Source organism: Misgurnus anguillicaudatus, chromosome 7 (assembly GCF_027580225.2).
Source record: "Misgurnus anguillicaudatus chromosome 7, ASM2758022v2, whole genome shotgun sequence".
Taxonomy (NCBI): Eukaryota; Metazoa; Chordata; class Actinopteri; order Cypriniformes; family Cobitidae; genus Misgurnus; species Misgurnus anguillicaudatus.
In genome coordinates, this window is record NC_073343.2 from 36,997,015 (window position 1) to 37,014,507 (window position 17,493).

The 17,493-nt window shown below is 36.6% G+C and overlaps 2 protein-coding genes across 3 annotated transcripts in view; one reads left to right on the plus strand and one right to left on the minus strand.

Annotated features, from left to right (window-relative positions):
* The window catches only part of ptpn21 (protein tyrosine phosphatase non-receptor type 21), a 36,614-nt gene extending 19,323 nt beyond the window's left edge, over positions 1 to 17,291 (minus strand). Inside the window, exons 1-12 of one of the 2 annotated variants that reach the window (XM_073869866.1) lie at positions 17,117 to 17,291; positions 14,584 to 14,881; positions 13,803 to 13,972; positions 13,624 to 13,721; positions 7,547 to 7,614; positions 7,388 to 7,458; positions 6,668 to 6,755; positions 4,636 to 4,724; positions 4,423 to 4,511; positions 2,256 to 2,334; positions 2,068 to 2,175; positions 236 to 296 (exon numbers count right to left, since the gene is read on the minus strand). In XM_073869866.1, coding sequence (XP_073725967.1) covers positions 236 to 296; positions 2,068 to 2,175; positions 2,256 to 2,334; positions 4,423 to 4,511; positions 4,636 to 4,724; positions 6,668 to 6,755; positions 7,388 to 7,458; positions 7,547 to 7,614; positions 13,624 to 13,721; positions 13,803 to 13,972; positions 14,584 to 14,763 — 1,101 coding nt within the window. In that variant the 5' untranslated portion in view covers positions 14,764 to 14,881; positions 17,117 to 17,291. The remainder of the gene's footprint in view (positions 1 to 235; positions 297 to 2,067; positions 2,176 to 2,255; positions 2,335 to 4,422; positions 4,512 to 4,635; positions 4,725 to 6,667; positions 6,756 to 7,387; positions 7,459 to 7,546; positions 7,615 to 13,623; positions 13,722 to 13,802; positions 13,973 to 14,583; positions 14,882 to 17,116) is intronic. The other variant, XM_073869867.1, reaches the window with a different exon arrangement.
* The window catches only part of LOC129418154 (calpain-14), a 142,800-nt gene continuing 126,172 nt past the window's right edge, over positions 866 to 17,493 (plus strand). The window contains exon 1 of the mRNA XM_073869868.1: positions 866 to 938. Within this exon, the coding sequence (XP_073725969.1) occupies positions 915 to 938 (24 nt within the window). The 5' untranslated portion in view covers positions 866 to 914. The remainder of the gene's footprint in view (positions 939 to 17,493) is intronic.

Genomic DNA, 17,493 nt, shown 5'->3' on the forward strand with positions numbered 1-17,493 from the left:
CCTTCATGTTCGTGACAAGTGTCATGTCATGATTATGAATGCGTCATGTCAGTCTTATGAACACCCCTTAAAGTAAAGTGTTACCGAATGTTTATATATTAAAAGAAGAACATTTTCTGGAAGGCATTAAACTTTTGTGTAAATGTTTTTAAGATCGCTGGCTGGTAAAGAGTTAAGGACCATCTGCAATGTAAAACTGATTTACAGTCACTTAAATGATGAGGTATATGCTGACCAGAGACATCCTTGTAGAGGATCGTCTCCTCACCGGGTTCACTGGAGCAGGCTGGGTTTGTCTGGAAAAAACCCACAATAAAAGAAATGTTTGAAATAAACTCATATTGTTTCTGACAAAAGGGCTGTACATTCTGATTTCAAAGTGAAATATAATCATGAGGCATGGGCTGGTTACTGGTTTCAAGGTCTACCGAAATGTTAAAGGAATAGTCTACTCATTTTCAATATTAAAATATGTTATTACCTTAACTAAGAATTGTTGATACATCCCTCTATCATCTGTGTGCGTGCACATAAGCGCTGGAACTATATTTTATGGCGTAATAGCACTTTTGGGAGTACTTCGACTCGCCTGAAAAATCCGCTCCCCTTCTCCCTTTCATAATGGGAGAGGGAGGGTGTTACTGCGCCGAGTCGAAGTACTCCCAAAAGTGCTATTACGCCATAAAATGTAGCTCCTCTTTTAAATCAGCTTAGAAAAGCGCTACCTTTTATTTTGTACCACCAAACATGCTTGTATAACTACTCGTCTTAAATAGAAAAAAACGTTGATGTGTTTGGTCACTTCTAACTTTATCTCTAAATGGTACCATTGAATGAATGGGGCTAAGCTAAATGCTATCGAAGCGTCGCAGCGCGCTCCAGCGCTTACGTGCACGCACACAGATGATAGAGGGATGTATCAACAATTCTTAGTTAAGGTAATAACATATTTTAATATTGAAAATGAGTAGACTATTCCTTTAAAGCAGGAGTGGGGAACCCTGGGTCCTGGAGGGCCACTGTCCTGCATAGTTTAGTTCCAACCCTAAGCAAACACACCTGAATTTAATTTCCAAGTGATCCTAAAGACTTTAATTATATTTTTCAGGTGTGTTTAATTAGGGTTGGAACAAAACTTTGCAGGACAGTGGCCCTCCAGGACCAGGGTTCCCCACCCCTGCTTTAAAGAGTCAAGGTTTCAAAACTTCTAAAATTTTCTGTGATACTGTTTCCAAGTAATGAGCTGCGTTTACACAAAATTCATTAAATATTAAGGACCCGTTTCCCGGACAGGGAGTAGCTTAAGCCAGTGGCCGGTTGCATAAAACTTAAAGACTAGTCTTAAAAGTTAGTCATGAATTTTTTTTCTTCAAGACTGATCATAACTGTTTTAAGTATGTTACATAGAAAGGTAGATTGGTCTAATTTAAATCTAAATAATAAGACTGATTAGCCCTAACTAATTGCTAGTTAGTCAGAATCATTCTTAAGACGCAGTCTTAATGTCACGGCTATGTTTTTGCAACCGGCCCCTGGTCTATGCCTTAGTTAAATTAGGATATTTAAGTCATTTTTAAAAGCATAATTTATAAATAAACATTACTGGTGTGGATCTTCAGACACAACACTCACACTGACATATTTTAAGATATGTCAAAGCGAGTTGTTTTTGGTCAAGACAACACTAACATTTAAGTTAGTCTTGGACTAGGCTTAAGCCCTGTCTGGAAAACCGCCCCTAAGTCATGTAACTGATTTGATGTATACATCTAATATACACCAAATATATATATATATATATATATATATATATATATATATATATATATATATATATATATATATCTGAAAGAATATTACAATTTAAAGGCTTTATTTTACCTGGCATATTTCTATGTTGCTTAAAAAATAAAATGTATTGTGTCAAGCTGAAAAGTGTTGCAGACATTTGTAAATAACACATTTTAGTGTTGCAATGGCAATAGTGCAACACATTGATATTTTTTGCTTTGTACAGCCCGTGAGGCTCTGTGTGTTCATCATGAGCCCTCATACAGTCCTGCTCACCCCTTGTTAGAAGGAAGAGAGGGACGCAGGAGCGTCGGAAAGCGAGGAAATGAAAGAGTAAGAATGGACCTCTGGGAGCCGTCAGAGGACGGACCGTCAGACGGCTCTCTGCAGAGAGTAAAGAGACAGGAGTGAAACCACAAAGACACACAAACACTACACAAAACCAATCACACACAGTAACTCACAGACTGCTGTTGTTAATCTTGTAAAACTTGTGCCGCGCCAGCCACATTCTGCAGACGTATTTCGATGTCTCCATGTCCTCGGTCTGAAACAGAGCAGGAACATTTTAACGCAATCGAATCAGTCTGACTGGAGTCAGGAACACAGGCTTGAGTTTTTCAGGGAATAAATGCGTAAAGTTTGGCCACACTGACGCATCAATTTCTGCCAACAATTATTTACCTGTGATTACAAGATAAGATTTTAAATCATGCGGGTTTTTTTTCTGATTTGATAACGAATCATTTAAAAGATTTGTGTCATTTAAAATGACGTGATGGCAAACCTGACATTACTGCGGCCTGCAACCAAGTTTCTCTAACAGAAGAGAAATATATGAGATATAGGCCTCATACACACTTCATTTAAATTCAATTGTCACTTAATCTTTTAGTGCTTAACACAAACATTTAATAATTTACGGGACTGGCAACTGCATTTGACAACCAAATTAACTCCTGCAAAATGCAGGTAGTGACAACCACATTTACAGGAATTGTAGTGTGTGCACATAACCGAACTGAACAACTAGTTGTTAATGAAGTATTTAAAATTTGCATGATGCATGAGGATCTTGCATGAAAAATACAGCAAACAAGAAAAATCCAAATGCTTTACCTTAAAGATCAAAATATTGGGACAGGCAGCTTCTCACTTTAATAACACCAAAAACTTGATCACTACATGAGCAAAAAGCCATTAACGGTTAAGCGCCACAACAGTATGTAAGCGCAAAAAAAGACGAGGACCTGGCAACACTGCAAGACAGCGCTGAGAGAAGAAGCCTCACAAAATCGTACGACGCACAATGCCAAGACAGAGGTTTATTGTGATACATAACGCTGTAATATTATTTTGGTTAAAGCTGTGAATGATAACCACACGAGACGGCAAAACGTTGCTATGTTTGCAATTAGGGGTGTAATAATACATGGATATGTCCTCATTCCTTGACGTCATGACCATCTTCGTATTTCCGCCAAAGTGAGCATTTTCGTGTGTTAGTATCAAGTAAGTGAATGAGCCCACAGCTAGTTAGTGTTTAAAAATCATATCACGCTGTGTTTTCAGTTTGTGTTGTTTTCACTACCAAAGAATGAAGATATATGAAGAATCTGTGGTTAAAATTACTTTTTCATGGAGGGATTTACTAGACGTTTGGCAATAAAAGATGGTTCAGTACCCACTTTATTTGGAACAACATGCGTCTCCTAACCACAACCTGTAAGTATGATTATAGCTACATACTTGCTTAAATGAGTGTAAAAATGTTAATGTCTGTCGTCGTTTTTATTACCTGGATTAATGATGTGAATTGATGTTGTTTTTTATACTCTTAATATACTGTCAGAGAGTCATGTTAGCAAGCGGCAACGCATGCTCACGGTTTTGGGATCTCTAAGAAATGGGGTAATTTTAAATTTATATTTTGAGAAAATGACAGTGTATTTTGACCTTTCATGCATTTAAACCTGTTGTCCGGGACTTATAAACAGTGATAGGACGCTTAAAATTGGCACCTTACTGGCCCTTTAAAAATTCTTAGTTTGTTGTTGTAAATGTCCCAATTGGGGCGGAAATTGTGCCCTTTTTAAAGAGTTTAATTAAAGGTTCATGTTATATATTTTGGTTGCATTCGTGAGTTATTAAAAATGTAACTGCTTAACTAGGCACGTATTATTAAAGTATCGATAAATGACTCAAATCGAATCATAATTGCATCGAAGAAAAGTTTGGATGCATTGCCAAATATTGCATCGCTAGTGGAGATAACATAATCTTTATCGAATCACAATAGACTGTCTGAGTTTTTATTTTTTAATCGCATTTTCAAGATTGAGTCTGTACAGAACAAGACATTGAACGATCATTTAGGAGATTCACTCTTGAATGTTTGCAGCGTGTACAGGACCATAATTATGATTTAATTTCAAAGATTCGTTTAGGTCTGTAAAGCACTATTTTAAAACTCCCCAGGCCTCCATGACCCTGAGAGACCTGTGTCCATTAATATAAACAGACATACACATGGACATATGTGATGGCACAACTCCAGACACATTTAGTCTCTGATCTATTTTAGGCACAGAGAAGCATGTGAAGTATCTGAGACGAGGCGGAGTGGACTTACGGTCTGAAACTGGACGGTCTCTTCTTTGTTGGCGAGCTCCAGGGCAAAGAAAGACTTATTATGAGTCATGTTATTAATGTCATTCCACCTGCAGAAACAATAATGGTTTCCAGTCAAACATACACAAGATGAATCCAGAAATAAAAAACAAATATGAAATAAGCACGCAACAGTCCGAGTCATCTCACACAGACAGAATGAAACAAACATACCGAAAAATGAGGGGAGGTTTTCCATTTTTGTGTTTCACAAGGATCCCATCCAGAGATGAACCAATAATCACATCTGTGCTCTGACCGTCCTGTTTTCATGTAAGAATAAAAATCACAAAAACTTTGTAAAATTACAAGAACAATGCATGAATTTTTTAAAACAGTAATTAATCTAGGGCTGCAACTAACTTTTCATAACCGATTAATCGGGTGATTTTTTTTAATTAATCGACTAATCGTATAAAACCTAAATATTTACTTAATTTGATGTAAATTTATATTGCTGTTCACTTATTACAGCTAAATAAGACACTACATTAGGGTATTCACATGTAGAAGTGTACATTTAAAAGTGCAAAGTTACACACTACTACAGTTTTACTAATCGAATCATTTTGATTTTGATATGTTAAGCCTTAAATAAAAAAGTTTGTGCAGGTTTTAATTAGTAAAACATCTTTAAATGTGTTGGTGAATAAATGTAGCCACAGATTAATAAACTCATTTTAATCTAGGACAGCAACTTACGATTATTTTGATAATCGATTAATTGACGATTATTTTCGATTAATCAACTAATCAGATAAAATATAAATATTCACTTAATTAGATGTTTTCACATATTATAGCGAAATAAGGCACTAAATTGTACTTTTAAACGTGCAAAAGCCACACACTACTACAGTTTTACTTAGGAGTGTAACAATTAACCGTGCAAATGCGCGTTTTCTCAATGAATGAATTTTAATGAATCCAAAAGCCAGGGGGCGCTCTCGTGCAGAAACTCCCTTTGTGCCACAGAAGAAGCAGCATTACAAACGCTATTCCAGGAAATGTTTACAGGAATATTTATATATTTATATATCAGATTGTTTCAGGTATTTTCATGATAATAAAGAATATTTTGAATGATTTTGTTTAACGAGTGTTGCTTTTTTAAATGCACGTTATAAACGACTCTGACTCATAATGATTTTAGATTGATAAGGACTTCCTATTGACCAAATGCCGTAGTACACACACAAGTTGTGCATGAAACAATGAATTGCAGCCTTGTGATTCAGAATCGATTTCAGACACGATTAATCGTTACAGCCCTAGTTTTACTTATATAAATATTTTAAGCCTTAAATAAAAAAAGTTTGTGCAGCTTTTAAATAGTAAAACATCTTTAAATGTCAAAATATCAATTAACAAACTGAATTGAGTCTTTAGGGATGTGCTGAGAATTTTTCCACAGATTAATAAACTAATTTTAATCTTCAGCTTTAGACCTTGATGAATATAAGATTAAGATTATTTGTTATTGACAAAATAAATAAGCCATTATGATATGAAAGTGGTGATACACATGCGTTGTTACAGTAATAAAAACCTGGATTTCCCCCTTACTATAAAACAGATGCTTGTGGTTCATTGCTATTTTTATGAAAACCCAACAACAATTAATACAAACAAATACAAACTCACTTATATTAAAGGACAAAATTAATCTTTATTAACCAGCTTTTGTTTGCGCTTTTGCTTCAGTCATTGTCCTGTCTGGGTTGCCAGATCAGCCTAACCAATCCAGCCCAAAGGCCATTCAAAATTAGTCCAAAAGCTTCTCAATGACAATTCACAGCCCAAATACCAGCAACTAATGAACCAAATCATTCCTGTATAAGCTGACAAGTGTTTACGCTGGTCACAGACCAACTAACCTATCATTATCAATTTTATTGATTAGTTGTTGCAGTGTTAAATTTATCTCATAATAATTTTGGATGTGCAAGTTTTTGATGTGCCATTCTTATCATTTATCTTGTGAGAACCCAAGCATATTTTAAGCACGTGTTAGATTTTCCCACATTACAGTTTCTGTTTCCGACAGCAGGTTTGTAGTTAAAATCTCTTATCTTAAAGGTCACCCTTATAATGCTTGAATTTTGCATTTGGCAATGGCCACAAGCTTTCACTATGAACTCAATGTTTGAGTTTCACACAAAACAAGATGAAGCTTGTTTTCCGGTGATGGATTTGAGTGGCGTACCTTTGCTTGGATGCTTTCCTCTGCGTACCCCTCCATCTTTTCAACCTCTTGCATATAAAGGAGTTCGGCCTCCGGAGCAGACAGACCTCTGTAATAAACATACACATACATCAGAACTGATCTGAACCACTAGAGCACAAAGGTCACAATCAACACATTTAACAGTGTGTTTGATATCTGATCTAAACTATCAGTCTTATCATGAAATGAACGAGACTGCATACTTTCATTTATATGCACCAACATAACAATCCATTAGATAGAAACCACAATATTTACTGCATATGTGCTTATGCACATACCTTAACAAAAACATTTAGTTTAATTAAGAATGCCACATAATCACTAATGGATATGAACCAAATTTATCCACAAACGTACTAACAACGTTTGACAAGAAACACGAAACTAAGCTATGGACCTGTCTTTAAAAAAATGATTGACCTAATAGAGTAAATTCGAAACATCAATATACTCAAAATAAAGTAGCCAAGCTCACGCATACCTTATCGAAAGGCCCATGTGAACCTTCCACATGAACGGAAAACATTCTAAGAGCCAAAACCAGTGGATATACTTTCAGTCTTAGGTAGTAAATTATGTGTGACAGCAGCTCTTGAAATGTGGCCATCTAATAGAAACCATCTGAACGTCTGATAACTATGAAGAATCGTCTGTAAACCTTAATGGAAAAATAAGCTGACGTTCAGGCTCTCTCACCTGTAGTTTTGATAAAGCATGGTGACTTTCTGAGTGGCTTCCTCCACAACCCTCTCATCCTGGATCCATGGCTAAGAAAAGCACAGAAATAACAGGCGTATCGATATCTTGCAGTCTATGACAGTGAACGCTAGATGAACAGGTTCAAGGTTTACTCACCATTGGAAAAAGCACGATTTTTTGAAGGAATTCCTGAGAGTCAATTCCTCTGAAGTCTCCGAGATCAGCTGCAACCAACCACAAAAAGCAAGGTCAGATTTAGATTAAAGAGACATAAAATGCTAAATCAGCAGTGATATTGAGTTTATCATTTTTTTTATATTACTTCAACATTTAATTCATTATGTAAAGAATGGTGCGATTCTTGCTGTCACAATTCTGGGATGCTGTAAATCTTTGGAAGGGCATTGCACTGGTTGCTATAATGTTCTGAGCATCTTTTAGCCAGTTGCTATGCAGTTGCTAAGGCAGGGGTACCCAAACTCGGTCCTGGAGTGCTGGTGTCCTGCAGAGTTAACCTTTAACTTGCCTCAGCACACCTGCCTGGAAGTTTCAAGTATGCTTAGCAAGACCTTTTTTAGCTACTTCAGGTGTGTTTATAATGAGGGTTGGAGCTAAACTTTGGCTGCGTCCAAATACCCACATTTGCACTTACTTGACCACTGACTACTTACCTGACATATTTCCTGTATTTGCCCAAGTGTTTTATTGAGCATGAAGATCCCAATTGTGCATGTAAATTTATTCACCCGATGGGACAAAAATATCAATCCAGGTAGTGGCAGCAAAATGTATTTGTTATTTATTTAGGCAACTTAGAATTAGAGCTGGGCATAGATGAATCTAGATTAATCTCATACAAAATAAAAGTACTTTTTTTGCATAATATATGAGTTTGTGCTGTGTGTAATTATTATGTATATATAAATACACACACATTCATGTATGTATTTAAGAAACATTTACAGGTGAATATAGATTTATTCATATTTTTATATATTCTATATTATATATAAATAAAACATTTCTTAAATGTATATATATGTGTGTGTGTGTGTGTGTGTGTGTGTGTGTGTGTGTGTGTGTGTTTACATATACATATACATAATATTTGCACACAGCACAAACTCATATATTATGCAAAAAATGACTTTGGTATGAGATTAATCTAGATTACTCTATACCCAGCTCTACTTAGAATATATATTTTTAAGTTTCAATAAAACGAACATATAAACACTCATAAACATAAAGGTTTATTATCTTCACTTCAGAAGCTTAATTCTTTGCACAAAAAACCTCTTCATGTTGTGCATGCAGCATTATTAAAGTTTATTGTTTACTCCCTGAAGAAACACAACAAAAATAACATTGTTTCTAATTATGTGATAAAAGTAGTTGCAGATGCTTCACAAAATACATGGCACCAATGAAATGTGCAACACTTTCCGTTTTACGACCAAAGTATGTAACTTACAATTAAAGGTTTCTGCAACATCTCGCGAGGTCTGGGCAAAAATCTCATGATTTACATTCAGAAAATGATGCTTGATGGGATACGCTTAGCTTTGAATACTGCTTCTAAGTGATATTCAAGATGGTGTGGGTGTAATGTGCATTAAGGGCACTGGACTTTGCCAGTAATGGCTGCATCCAAATACCCACGTCTGTGTCTTTGCACTTGACCACTTGACTACTTACATGACGTATTTACTGTATTTTGCCCAAGTAGCCAAAAATTATTTACACGATGGGACACACTTAGCAAGTGTAAAAATGTCAATCCGGGTAATAGCAGCAATTTGCACCAAAACGTATTCGGTTTTTATTTAGGCTACTTAAAATATATATTTATAAGGTTTTCTTTAAATAATATGAACGCGCAATCACTCTGTCTGAAATGAACATTTGCTAAATTTAAAAGATTTTCTACACTTATCTGAATCTTTCAGAAGCAGAACTCTTTGCACCTGTAAAAAACTCTTAATTTTGTACATGCAGCTTTATGAAAGTTAATTGTTTATGTAGTAGTCCCTAAATAAACGGCACCCATAATGTTGTTTTAATGCTATAAAAGCAGTTACAGATGTTTTACAAAATACATAATGTTTGCACCAATAAAATGTGGAACACTTTCTGTTTTACTACCAAAATATGCAATATCCATTCATAAACTTACAATTAAAAGTTTCTGCGACATCTCGCAAGGTCTGGGCAAAAATCTCACGATTTACATCCAGAACATAATGCATGATGGGATACGCTTAGCTTTGAATACAGCTCCGAATCGGTATTCCAGATAGTGTGGGTTTAGTGTTGGTTAAGGGCACTGCACTTTGCCGGGTTTAAGATAGTCTTGTGCGTGTAATTCCTGTCGTGTGCACGCACTCTCCCGTGGCCAAGACCTCAAGTGCGAGTATTTGGACGCAGCCTACGCAGGACACCAATCCTCAAGAAGCGAGCTTGGGCACCCCTGTGCTGGGGTACTCTTGGTGATTTGCAGCCTGCTATGTCTTGCTAGCGTTTTCTAGGTAGTTGGCAGGTGGTCCCTTACTGGCCCAGGTCAAACATGCTCATCAAAGTCTCTGTGATATTCTGGTCATTTAGAGCAATTGCACATCTAAATTTAGAAAACACTTCTCTTATGAAAGGAATCGATTTAGCCTTTGTAACCGTAGTAGTTCAACATTAACAGCATTCCTATCCGGGCCGTTAGAAATGTTTGGAGCTATGCCGACAATCTCAAGCATTAGCATCGCGTGAAACTTACATACGCAGCAATGCTGGTACACAGAAATAACTTTAGCCGAGATGAAAAAGAGATCTTTCATGGTGAAAACATGAGCATACGTGATTTCCTTGTGCGTGACACAGTTTCAAGTGAGTGATGTCAGATCTGATACTGTATGTTAACAACGGTCCTGTAACTAGTACAGCTAGATTTATCTTTCCCAGCAGCGTATGAGATTCTTCTAAAGCCGGATGAGTCGAGTCTGATTAATGTTGCTCTCATTTTCTGGACTTATGACCTATAGTCAAATCATTCCACTGCATGATGAAATTTCATAACCCTTGCACCAATAACCCAGCAGCTGTCTAAGTGTCATCTCAGGAATGTTCAAAACAAATGTTCAGGTTAAAATATCCTATACGAGTTAGTTGATGAATATGAAAATTAAATTTCTCTTTACTTGCATGTGTCACTCCAAACACATATGATCTTTATCTTAAAACATAGGGTTCAACTAAATATGACCAGCACTAAAATAACAACAACAAATAACACCATACAAGTGGAATTTAAAAAATCTAATTCAGGTATTTTTCCAGCGAGTTACAGGATGAGACACTGCGTCTGTATCAGTATGATCTCATCTGACCCTTCTTCTTTGCAACAGAAGCTCTGCCAGAAATGTACACGGAGGTCAGACGTCAGCTTTCCAACCAGCTCACATGTTGTGCAGCTGTATATTTTAAAAAAAGGAGTCTTTTAATTTATTTATTTTTATATAAAAGTGACATTTGTGTGACATCTCACATGAGGCTTTGCCTTGCATTTATACTCTACTTTTGTAGAAAATACCCAAATATTTATCGCGCATTGCAATCCATCCACAAACTTCCGAGATATGAAGTTTGGTCAATATTGTCCTGCCCTATGTTTCACTAAAGAAAAATCACACAGGTTTTAGAGCAACGTAAACGGCAACTCTTCCTTTTATGGGCGGTACAACATATTTGTTATTATTTCAAATATTTGTTAATAATCAAACATGAAAACCGTGTTCAACGAATGTCACCACCGATCAGTTATCGATCTGTGACATCACTTGCCCACCTCTACATCACAACAGCGAGGGCTCCTTGTTTATACAGCATGCTGTACAGAGCATGCCGACATGAGACTGCGTGATGATGATTGACAGGACCATGGTGGAGGCAAAAGGGCAACTGTGTTAAAAAAAAAAAGTTTATTTTACTGCTTAATATTTGTAACTTTGTCTTTGTTTGGAGCAGATGCACCTAGGGCTGTCACAATGATTAAATAATCATCTCATCGCAATTGTTTGACCTCATCGCGATGATTTCCAATGACCGCAATGATTGCACATCTCTCTAAAAAACACAAGGGGGAGCTCCAGCGACTGTATAAACGATACAGTATCAGATTACTTTTAAATATGTGTTATAATATTTACTGCCAGATAAACCTCGCAAATGATTTAATTTAAATAATCAAAACAATGTGTAAAAATTATTTCATGAACAAACAAAAAAATTATAAGAATTAAATGTCAAAGCAAAAAAAAAAAGTCAATTAATCATCATAACCGTCAAAGCCCTAAAACAGGCAATTAATCGTAATAATCATCACAATTTCTTAGACAATTAAACGTCAGCCAAATTTCATAATCGTGATAGCTCTAGATGCACCTGACTTTATTCAGGTCAGCAAGTGACATCACAGAGCAAACTAAACAATAATGACATATGTTGAACACTATTTTCATGATCAATTATTATTGATTATACCACGGCCCTCATGAATGCATTATTCTGATTGATTAAGAAATGTTCCACAGGTATGCATTATTTTAACTACCAGATAACTACCAGAGCAATGTCTGTGGTATAAGCGGAATAATTGACTTAATTTAAATTATTATTTGAAAATAATGCATTACCTTGGGTGTAGTGATAAGGGCTGGGAAAAAAATTGATTTGATTTCAAAATCGAGTTGGTAGGTCACATCGATTCATATTTAAAAAAAAAAAAAGATTTTTGTTAGATCCCCCCCCCCTCTGCAGTATAGCGCAGTACATACATTTTGCATTCGCCAAATCTTCCTACAGGGTTACCGTAGCACGCTCCCTGCGGCGCAGATATCGGACCGATTTTTGCGAGTTTTATGTGTCGGACGATATGTGGCTGCTGTGTTTGCCGATAGTTTTTTCCGGTATTATTTACAGACAGAGTGCTGGAAGCCGCAAGCGATTGCAGGTCATGTGACTAAGACAACCAACCTTTCCATGACAACATTGAAAGCTCAGCCTAACAGCTGATCATAGCTGGACAAAGCGGAGTTTTATTTCTCATCTCTATATATATTTGTAGTAGTAAAGTGCTAGAAATCAAAATCCTTTGCTGATAGTTCATGGTTCCATATCACCCTCACCTGTTTTTACTATTTGTTAAAGGTGCAGTGTGTAAATTTTAGGCATCTAGTGGTGAGGTTGCAAACTGCAACCAACAGCTCAGTTCACAGCTTACCCCTTGCTTTTGAAATGCAAAGAGAAGCTACGGTAGCCGACACAGGACAAATATGTCATTGTTGGAGACAACTAAGTAAAAAAAGTTAAGAGTCCGTTAAGAGCTTCTGTAGAAACATGGCGGCACAAAATGGCGTCTTCCATGTAAGGGGACTCTCTAGACGTTTCTCAATACCAAGTACGCCAAACTCGGACTTGTGTCCTTCGTAGTTCGAACTTGCAAGTTCAGACTCGGAAGAACGAACTCCTGACGCGAAATGCATTCTGGGAAACTTCGCTGTCATAAGTCCACACAAGTCTCCTCTGATGCATCCTCGATAAAATGGGCGGATCAAGAACACATCCGGGGATTTTATGTGAACTTGGGCTTGATGCGAACTTTGATTTGGAACAGTACTTGGTCCGCGACTGATGACGTTTCACAAGTCCACAAGAACGCAAGTATAGACAAGAACGCATATTGAGAAACGGCCTCAGTGTATGTAGATAAAAACGTCTCATTCTAGGGTAATAAACACATAACCATTCATTATGAAAGGTCTTTATACATCCCTGATAATATAGTTTTAATATTTTGAATTTCTGTCAAGAGATCCTTCTAAAACTTACACACTGCACCTTTAAATATAGTTTTTGTTTTGTTCAATAAATGTTACTTTTTTAAATGGAGATTTGTAACATTTGGCATTATCATTGTGTCATTTTTATGATGTAAATTGAGTGAGCAAAAGCAGTATCGGCTACAAATACTGGCTCAAGAAAATCGGCAGCCTGTATCGGTAATCGGCTAAGGCTGATAAAACAAAAATTGGTATCGGCACAAAAAAAAAATGCATGTCGGTCGATCCCTACTTGAGTTTGCATTATTTTTTAATAATTTAATACCCCATTGTCAATTATTCCTTACTTAGTAGCAACTATTTGATAAGCTCTATTCAGAATCTATGAAGAAACATTGAAAATACCTTGCACCGCCAAGCTGGCCAGATGAATGGCTTGTTCGATTGAGCAAGGAATCTTTCCCTCCAAAACATCTTTCTTCAGTTGAAGATAATACTGATATCTGTATAGAAGAAAAACAAGTGAATTAATGGCCTTCAACAACCACTGGAGGGAATCAATGTGAAGAGTATCTGTCATTAACCTGGTGATCTCTTGTTGTAACTGGGTAACAGATGACACGTAGAAAACCACTCCAAAGTAAACAGTGGACTCCAGTGCATACTTGTCAAGCTGTTTCTTCAGTGGCTTCTCTAAATCAATCCATCTCTGCTGGTTTTGTTTGTTGCAGTACCAGAGACTGAAATATGTTATCTGAAGAATGAACAGAATTTTACTCATGAGACAGAACAGGGCTCTTTAAAATGTACGATACAGCATATATCATTTCAGGAAATCTTGATGGTCAACAGAAATTTTACGGGCATAACATCTGTCAACAACATTTGTATTGGTTTTGCGACTATAAGCACACTTCTACTACTGCTGAATAAATCATAAAAACTTTACGAAAGCCACATAAGCCGCATGTGAGTGCTGATTGAAATAAAATGAATCAGTGAGACTCATATGATGGGTTTAGAGAAATTAGATGGTTAAGGATGAGATGTCTAAACTCCATGAACCTCTTTGGTTTGATCCTGGGAATGATAATTAGAAACTGATGGTGAGAAAATCTGATTTTAAGGTAAAATACTCAACTGAGCTGACTGCAATAAAATGAACAGCGCATATTTCAGGCTTAATTCTTGGCACACAATGCATTTGACAGCAGTTTGGTTGCAGTCCTAGAATAGCCGAGACTCCGGACGGTGCCACCAGGCTAAAACAAACACACGCCCATGGTGCTTTCTGCAGTGATTCCGACCCGATTAAACCAAGTTTATGTCTCAGCAACAAGAAAACAACAACAACAGGCAGCCCACCTCTCGTAACTCCAGTCTCTGAGCGACCGCCTCCAGACATTCCTGTCCTGTGCTCTCCACCGACAGCGTAAACTCAACATATTCACCGTTCAGCAGCTGTATACGGGTCACCAGGCAGCTCTTGCTGGATACGGTGTATCTCCTGGTTCGCTTGAGTTTTAATCCGAACGGAAGGGGCATGTTTCGATCGTGCCGTGACCTTCCTTCAGCAGAATGACTTGATTCAGCTTTTCTCTACTGGTAATCCATGGAGAGAAGCTGGATTATACAGAGCCCCACAACACACACACATGAGTCCCTGATAAAGACAAACCAGATTACATATGAGGTTTACACACACAAACAGCATAACATTCACATGTCATGATATTATTATCCTCATTTCAAACACAAAACATGCTGAATACAAATATTAATATAACAATCACATGCTCCTGAATAGAAAAATATAGCCTTATAAAAGAGATGACAAATCACTTGTAACCGTGCGTTCACACCAGACGCGAATGAACCATTAAGTGTGAGTGATTAAAGTCAATGCAAAAACATAATAGACATCCGGCGGCACGAACTGAGTGTTTCGGGTGTATGACGCCTGTTGCACGTGATTCAGGCGAGTTTAAAAATCTGAACTTTGGTGAATATTCGTGCTGCATTAACCAATCAAAAGCTTTACCGTCGTCACCGACCGTATTCGTCACCCGGAGCTGTACGACAGATTTTCATACTTTTATAGAGAAAGGGAGAATGGGACTGCAGATGAAAATAGCTCTTTAGCTAACTCTGGCGCATTTACATTTTGAGTGCAAACAAAAAATGTTAATTGATGTGCATTGTCCCTTTGAAATAAATAAAGGGAAAAAAAGAATAAAAAGGATCTTGCTTTGTAGAAAGTGAATGAGGTCAGATAAACCTGTAAGTTATAAAAAATGCTCTTTATTCATTTTGAGCTACATTTATACATAATGAGACTACAAGTAGTTAGCTAAAGCCGGCAAATTGAGTGCAATCGCTTTCAATTATTTTCAAGCGCAAATGGCGCACATTTCATGCGTGAATGAAGCGAGTTAATTCAAATGTTCAAAAAAAAAGGTGATTTATTCACTTCATTCGTTTCTGTTTCTGTGAACGCACAGTAAGGATGCACCGATATTCAATTACTTGGACTGTTATCTACCGATAAATACCCATAGTTTTAATTTTTACTCCTTGCTTCAAAATATTATGTCGTAAAATAATCACACAGTTTCAGTTCTGATGTGTCCCCCCCTTTTGATTGCTAGGACATAATCTGACCTAAACATAATCTGTTTTAAACAATCAGAAAATGTCTTTTATCTGCTGATACAGATTATGGGCCAATATATCGGTGCATGCATGTAACTAATATATTTGGTTGTTGATATCTACACATCTAATTGAATACCAGTGCAATGTTTAGTGTAAATTCATTTGGCATACAGGTTAATACTATAACTTTTATACCCACTATTGTTATAACTATTGCATGTTCAATTATATAATAAATCAGACTTTCTGTTACTTATAAATTCACAACACTGTCAGAAATTGCTTGACCGGACTATATTATGTTAATATTGATACATTTCCAGGGCTCCAGATTGCCACCAAAATTTCAGAGTGTGCCACTGAATTTTACATCCAGTCGCACATGTGCGACCAGTAAATTTGATCATTTTTTGTGATGTGACAATGAATTTCAAACAACACATTGTACTTTCTGCATCTATCATTAAAGTATTTATTAGTAATAGAGTGAAAATTTGTAGAAATGTGAATATTTGGTTAGTATGTTGACTTACGATCATGTGTGCCCCTAAATTTTCTGGTTGCACCCCTAAAATTTTCAGTTGGGGGCCACTATGCTCCTAGTGAAAAAAGTTAGTCTGGAGCCCTGATTTCATTGGATGTTTTAAGAATGTTAAGGTAATTTTGGTACAAAAAATAATAATTGTGGTACTGTGTTAAATCTCCACATGATGTCAAAGTAAAATCGCTGGATTAATGCATCATTGTATACTGTGTATTTATAATTGAATATAACACATTTTATACAAATTATTTCGCACACATCAACGCACATTTAGAGCTCTGATTATAATGATGCGAGATGAAAACAATGACACATTTAGACAAAGACAGACAATTTAAAGTCACCTAAAGCGTACTAATGAGCATTTAAAAGCCAGATAAACTCTTAATATGCTTTAACTATCAGAACAAACAGATTTCTGTTACTTACTAGACATAAACAAAAACAGAAAGTGTCTGACTGACTTCTGAAGCAACAAGTGATCACAAACGCCCATAAAACTAGCACATATAAACACTGAATTCATTTAAACTCAAGTCTCTTTAAACATAGGGTTAAACGTAAAAAATAAATGAGTAGTTTAAACAGATCGTTGTGTTTTATTACACTAAGTTTTAAGAGCGCGCGACCGCTAACTCTGCTAACACTTTTGAGAAAAAATCTGGAAAAGTGTCATTTAAACAGCTCGCACGCGCTTACCTGATAAACTACACTGTTCGCCGTATCCTTGATCTAAAACATGAAGGTTTTTGATGCAGAGACGAAAGTTTACCACAATAATAATCCGACATTTGTTGAAGTTTGTTTTTCTCGGGATTGACGCATGTTTGAGGTTCTTTAGGTCACACTCCTGCTGCTGCGTCACTTCCGTTTGGAATACCAAAGGAAAGGGGAACCGGACGATCGGGACGGTAACCATCCGCGGATCTATTTTCTCACTACACGCTGTTTTCTCTTTTACCAGAGTCCTAAAGTAGGGACGACAGTAGCGATGTTCGGAGAAGCAAATCATGAGTAAATATGATAGCAGATTGTAATGAAAATAATAAACTGAACAACTGAGTTGATGTCGACCG